This window comes from Penaeus vannamei, chromosome 15 (assembly GCF_042767895.1).
Source record: "Penaeus vannamei isolate JL-2024 chromosome 15, ASM4276789v1, whole genome shotgun sequence".
In the NCBI taxonomy this organism is placed as follows: Eukaryota; Metazoa; Arthropoda; class Malacostraca; order Decapoda; family Penaeidae; genus Penaeus; species Penaeus vannamei.
This window is the reverse complement of record NC_091563.1, coordinates 31,095,079-31,102,578: the sequence shown is the minus strand read 5'-3', so window position 1 is coordinate 31,102,578 and position 7,500 is coordinate 31,095,079. Positions and strand designations below refer to the sequence as shown.

At 29.5% G+C, this 7,500-nt stretch overlaps 1 protein-coding gene across 1 annotated transcript in view; it reads right to left on the bottom strand.

The window, feature by feature from the left end:
• Nucleotides 1–1,621: 1,621 nt before the first annotated feature.
• Atac2 (Ada2a-containing complex component 2) overlaps nt 1,622–7,500 on the bottom strand; it is a 14,573-nt gene continuing 8,694 nt past the window's right edge. Inside the window, exons 8-13 of the mRNA XM_070130640.1 lie at nt 5,785–5,901; nt 5,421–5,580; nt 4,757–4,869; nt 4,110–4,315; nt 2,814–2,995; nt 1,622–1,907 (exon numbers count right to left, since the gene is read on the bottom strand). Coding sequence (XP_069986741.1) covers nt 1,734–1,907; nt 2,814–2,995; nt 4,110–4,315; nt 4,757–4,869; nt 5,421–5,580; nt 5,785–5,901 — 952 coding nt within the window. The 3' untranslated portion in view covers nt 1,622–1,733. The remainder of the gene's footprint in view (nt 1,908–2,813; nt 2,996–4,109; nt 4,316–4,756; nt 4,870–5,420; nt 5,581–5,784; nt 5,902–7,500) is intronic.

The following is a 7,500-nucleotide window of genomic DNA, read 5'->3' as shown; positions in this document are numbered from 1 at the left end:
AAAGAAAAGATCTTCAACTGTCAGCACAACATTTTGCTTTCAAGTGATGAATTTCCTTGCCAGTCTTCTCGCAATTGTCACACTAATTTTCCTAACTTTCCTAATATCCATGTCATACACTATTGTTGCATTTTCGTTTTCTTTTTTACTATTGGTATATAAATCAGCAAGTTACTATAGAAAATGGAGTCACATGAAATCTTGCTTGCTTGTCATCCATCATTAGTATCATCATATTCATTGTCATCGACAGCAGCATCAATGACATTATCATTGTCATTTTTGTTATTATCATTATCATCACAGTTACTATTATTATTATTATCATTATCATTATCATTATCATTATTATTATTATTATCAATATTATCATCATTATATTTATTATTATTATCATTATTATTGCTATTGTTATTATTGTTTTTATTGTTAGCATTATCATCATCATTATCCTTATCCTTATCATTTTTATCATTATTATTATCATTATCATCATTATTATTATCATTATTATTATCATCATTATTATCATTATCATTAATACTATTATCATCTGTGAACGATATTCCACATCTACAGCATCTATTACCATCATTATTACAATTATTATCATTATTATCATTATCATCACTATTATTACATTATTACTATTATTATTACTATTGTTATTGTTATTATTATTATGATAATAATAATTATTAAGATTATTATTATCCTTATTATTACTTTTTTTTTAAATAATCATTATCACCATTGTCATTATCATTAATATTAGTATTAATATCATTACTTTTTTTTACACTATTGTCAGAATTATTATTATAATAATTATTATAATTACCATTATTATTATCATCATGTTTATTACTGTAGTAAGGGTATGAATGTGAATAAATATCTTCAATATATCTTCGTCAGATATACAGCTCTTGTATTGTGAATATATGAATTCTCATTCATATCTTTTCTACACTGTCACAATGAATAGTTTACCATCTACATTATCATTATCTTATCATTGTCATTATCATAATTATTATCATTATTATAATCATAAATATAATTATAATTATTATCATTATTCTTATTATCATTATCATCATTATCATAACTATAATCAGTATCATTATTATTATTATCATTATTATTATTATTATTATTATTATTATTATTATTATTATTATTATTATTATTATCATTATTATTATTATTATCATTAACATCATCATTATTACTATCGTTATTACTATCATTACTATTATCATCACTATTAGTATCATTATCGTTAAACCAAACAATATGCCATTTTTAGTACATTATCACATGTCAACATATCATTTTACTGTTTCATTGCATTTTCAGACACCATAAATATGAAACAAAGTAATGAGGTAATAGGAACAATTTCCAAATACTGCAGTTTAAAGTAAACATGATTAGGATGCTTTTAAGTGTCAAACACATGTTTCCACAATACCAATGTCACTGTGTTCTACAAATTCAACTTGAAGTTATTGACTTGGAAAAAAATATATTGTATAGCTCATATAAAAAAAAAGGATACATAAAATCATAGTATATTCAACAATTTATATACAAAAAAGGATACATAAAATCATAGTATATTCAACAATATATTTACAAAGACTCAGGTGTGAAATAACAACGATAATGAAAAATATCTATGAACAAGAATTGAAAAAAAAAAAAAAAAAAAATTATACCCTGACGTCCTATCTACTTAGCCTAAGGTACATGGCATGTTTGCACTCAGGACTGTCCTCAGGGTAGTACTTGTCGTAAAAGTCAGACAGGAACTCCTCGACTTTAAACCCAAATTGCTGGTAGAGGATAAGTGCTGGATTGGTTGCCGATACATGGAGTGTGATGTCTTTTCCCATACATGTCTATAATAAAAAAAGAAAAATAAATTAAAGAGGAATAGTAATTTTCAAAAAACTTCTAATATTAAAAAAGATAATGCAATAATAATAAATGATTATAATGATAATAATAAAAATTTTAAATAATAACAAGAATAATAACAATAACAAAAACAATAATAATAACCATAACAAAAACAATAATAATAATAACAATAATAAGTATAATAATAATAATAATAATAATAGATAATAATAATAATAATAATAATAATAATATTAACAGCAACAATAAACATATAATAATAATAATAATATCAATAATAATAATATTAACAGCAACAATAACAATAAAAATAACAATAATAATAATAACAATGATAATAATAAAAATTATAACATAAAAAATGATATAAAAATAATTATTAACAATAAAAATAACAATAATAATAATAATAATAATAATAATAATAATAATAATAATAATAATAATAATAATAATAATAATAATAATAATAATAATAATAATAATAATAATAATAAAATCAATAATAATAATAATGATAGCAATAATAACTATTATAATAATACTAATAGCAATAAATTTTAAATAATAATAAGATGATATTGATTATCATAATACTAACTATTATACTGAATAATTATAATTTCAAAAATAACAATGATAATTATCATAACATTGATAAAGATAACAACTATAACAATAACAATAACAAGGTTATGTACAATTACATTAAAAAATATAGACGTCACACTACCTATCAGCATCATAAGGAAAGTAATAAATTACATTATGACTTCATGTTGTTTTTTTTGTTTTTTTCTTTCTTTCTTTCTTTCTTTCTTTCTTTTCTCTTTTTCTGTTTTTTTTTATATAGTACTTCAATGCAGCTTCATACTTAGTCATACCTGAATAAGATGGTAGAGCACAAAGGTTGCTATGCCAGCTCGACGCCACTCAGGATGTACAAGGAGAAAGGACAGGTATGCCATGTTGAAGCCAATGTCAGGCACAAGAACTCCAAACCCAACAACAAGGTTTCGGTACAGCACTACGCAAGTGTGGTCTGGATACTGTAGGACTTCTGACACTGCCAAAAATGTTAAGTATCAAATAAAAACTGAGGGTTGACCATTATCATAATAATTATGATAATAACAACACATAATAATTATTAATAATACTAACAACAATTATAATAATAATAATTTGAATAATAATTTGAATAATAATAATCATCATCATCATCATCATAATAATAGTATTAATAATATTAATAATGATAAGAAGAACAAAACCAACAATAAAAATAATAGTAACACTAATAACATAATAATAAAATCATAAATGGTAATAATAATAGTAATAATGATAATGATAATAACAATCATGCTAGTATTGATAATTATAATATATATACTCCAATTAAAAAGAAATTTTGTTTCCAAGGTTTGTTATCTTATTTGACTGATCATCAAAAATTGGGGTAAAAATATATAAATCAGTAAATAAAATGATTTCTAAAATGCTCCCTAGTTAACAATATCAGTTTTCATATATTCTACTCAGTTACACCTATTCATAACCAGAAGTTCTAAGTTTAAAAGTAGCATTAAAAAGAGAGAGAGAGAGAGAGAGAGAGAGAGAGAGAGAGAGAGAGAGAGAGAGAAAGAGAGAGAGAAAGAGAGAGAGAGAGAAAGAGAGAGAGAGAGAGAGAGAGAGAGAGAGAGAGAGAGAGAGAGAGAGAGAGAGAGAGAGAGAGAGAGAGAGAGAGAGAGAGAGAGAGAGAGAGAGAGAGAGAGAGAGAGAGAGAGAGAGAGAGAGAGTGAGAGAGAGTGAGAACGTGAGAGAGAGTGAGAACGTGAGAGAGAGTGAGAACGTGAGAGAGAGTGAGAACGTGAGAGAGAGTGAGAACGTGAGAGAGAGTGAGAGAGAGTGAGAGAGTGAGAGAGTGAGAGAGTGAGAGAGTGAGAGAGTGAGAGAGTGAGAGAGTGAGTGAGTGAGTGAGTGAGTGAGTGAGTGAGTGAGTGAGTGAGTGAGTGAGTGAGTGAGTGAGTGAGTGAGTGAGTGAGTGAGTGAGTGAGTGAGTGAGTGAGTGAGTGAGTGAGTGAGGGAGTGAGGGAGTGAGGGAGTGAGGGAGTGAGGGAGTGAGGGAGTGAGGGAGTGAGGGAGTGAGGGAGTGTGGGGGCGACAAAGTCACTTACAGTCAATGCCAGGCCAAAAGAAATGTCTGGCTAATTGGTTCATGGCTGGAATATGTTTTGGAGTAACATAACAGTAATCTACTGGATGTCTCGGTGGTGGTTGCCAAGCAGGGTTGTGGCGGTGCGGGTACTGGATAATCTCTTGCAGAAGTTTCAGTTTGAGTGGTACAGACTCATAGTCTCGTCTGATATAGGGCTTTAGTTTCCTGGGAAAAAGAATTCTGAGGTTAGGCAGACCTTTACCAATGTTTAAGGTTTAATATTACAAAGGTGGCCTTTATTCATGAAATAACAAGCAGATTTGATTTCTTATCTGAAAGAAGTATAAATGAGAATGAATAAATTCACTGTGCAAGAGATATATTTCACCAGTTTTGATTATACCTTCATCTGAAATACATGTATTTCTGAAAAGGATGTACTCAAAACTGGTCAAATACACATCATGCACTATATATTCATTCCCACTCACAACTTCTACATTTGTCATGATGAATACTGTTCATTTTTGTATGAGCGAAGTGACTATAACTTTATCAATGGAAGAACGCCAGAAGAAACACTTTATCTCAAATCTCTGATCTGAGATTCAGTTTCATCTTAAAAGGTCTAAAAAATGAAAAGTGATTACATATGTCTTTACTCACTGCAGGGTGTAAGGACTGTGGATGTATGAAAATGAACCTTCAGGATCACCAACAAGTTTGACTAAGAAGCTTGAATTCTTGGTTTGCTTCTGAAGTTCGTCACCAACAGCAACCTTTAATAGAAATATATCTTCATTAGTCCTAAAATAACTGCATAAAAAACAGGACTTTTTCTTTCTTACTCATGGAAGAATTCGGAGCAATGACAATAAGCTGTGAAAACTTCTTGCACCAACAAAACCTAACAAGACCTTTTATTCAACTTGGTTAAAATTTGTTTTTATCATCATGGCTCAACATGCTTTGTCTATTCTGTCTTTTGCATATCAAAATGCTGTATCAACATTAGTGTAAACAACCAAATGCCAGTAAGATTAAGAATTAGATGCTGAATGACCAGTACTAATTTGACTGTTGATGTCATCTTATCACAAACCAATATCTCTGCAATGGCTTTAGGTCTTGCGCATTTTGCAAAGTAATTTTTCTCTACTCAGGTAGACTTCTGTAAAATCACTATTAGTCACTGAGATAAGTAAATCTACTCATCATGGAAGTAGATCTAGTGCTATTTATTGAAAAGAGAAAAAGAAAGAAAAATTAGGAACTTAAAGACTAAACAAAATTAGTAAACATTGAAGAATACAGCTGCCAAGAATCCAACCTGAAACCTGTCCAATACACGTGCTGCTGAATCTCCAGGATCATTTGACAACTTCGAATATATTTTTTCTCGGCGAGTTCGTAGTCTGCCATGAGCATTTATATATTTAATTTCTGCATCTAGGTCAAAGACAGGAAGGCCATGTTCATATTTGGATTTCCTGCAACAGCAATATGATTTATAAATTAAACTGTTCAAAATCTATGAAAGGTAACCTAATAAAAACAATATGCAAGTTAATTCAGTAATTCCAGTTCACATCAGGATTTCATATCTCTTTAGATTCATAACGAATCTATATTCCCAGTAAATACATCATACTGGCCTATAATAAAAGGCAAATAAGGTTTCATACACTTCGCACCTTACTGCAAGTTTTCGACGCAGGCGAAGTAGATGAGGAGGTAATGGTCCAGCTTCTTGTAAGTGCTCCAGCTTGCGAAGTAGTTGTCGCTCTTCATAACTACTGAGGGGACGTAACCTGCAAATATGCAGAAAAGAACTGTAAATCAAATGGTGGTATCACCAAAGAAATTATTAAAGCTTTTGCTTAAAAACCTTATTAAAGTCATATTATCATTATAAAAATGACAATATGAAACAAAAGTAGGAAGAAATACATAAACGTGTTATTAAAATCATCAATGAAATTTGTATTAAACCAGCAAATTCATAAATATGCACATGTAAATTTGCATTGCCTTAGGACTGCTTTAGACCCTCGGCCTTCCCTAAGTTTACTGGGAAAGCAGGTTGCTCTCCTACTGCTAATAGCACACCATGCCAACTCAATACAAAACAAGTGGACACCCTATAATAACGGGATTTTTTTTTTCGAACTCCCTCAAAATTTATTTATCATAGTGACATTAAGCATGTAAACACATTTAATCCACTACTACCTTTTTTTCAAGGTTTGTTCTATAAGAAACAACTTAAACTTCTCAAAAGGTTGTAACTTTAGGTCCTAAAGAAAAAACATTTACTAACCGATAGCACTCAAAAGATGCATTTTCTTTTACCTTTTTCATGTTGAAGTTAATGGATCCTTCTATAATCAAGAATTCAGTACAAGAAACCTCTAAAACTCTGTCACTTTTTTATCCACACATTTGCTAAAATTTACCTTAAAATTTTAGAAACATTTGTGAAATATATAAACATTTACAGGTCATACAAAAACACAACAGGTTTTTCTAACTGACATACCTGACAAAGAAAAGCAATAATCATTTGAATAGATAAATAACTGAGTATTTCATATGAACTAAATCATGTTACAAAATTATGCAATATAGTCAACATTGGAAACGACCTGCATATCTTGCCATCTTTTATGCTATTCTTTACAAGTAAAGACATTTATAATTCTGCATGGATGATAAGCATAATATATGAGAAACAGCAGATCAAACAGTGAAATAACCTTTATTTGATGGTTTGGGGAAGGAGAGTGTGACAGTTTCTGCAGTCAAGCAGAACCTCCATCTCCCTCACTCTCACTGTTAACTTTTTAAAAAAATCATGTTGCTGACACTCATTCTCTACTTGTATCATGAAAAAAAAAAAAAAAAAAAAAGATAAAAGTGATTTAATAGAAAAAAAAAAAAAAAAAAAAATATATATATATATATATATATATATATATATATATATATATATATATATATATATATATATATATATATATATATATCATTACCACCTTAGGTTAAGTTGGCTGAAGAGAACATGTACCTTGGTACATGACTAAGTTATTGTAGGAACCAATGTTGGAGCACCAGCCCTAAGTTTAGCCATTCTGGAAGGTGGAAGAGGACTTTCTTTACCCAAAGACCTAGCAGATTGCCCACTACCATCTCAGTGTTGTGGTCCACTACTAATTTTGGCTTAATCCTCTCAAGCACATACTGCCCATCTCATTAGTACTATCTATCAACACCATCAGCACAGGCTTCTTGTTCAAACATATTAGACATATCTAATTCCAGCTGCTGGATGTTAGAGAAACTCTCACCCTTTGCAAAGGATATCTGCAATATCCATGAAGTCCAAGATGTCCTTTTTTGATTTAGGAGCC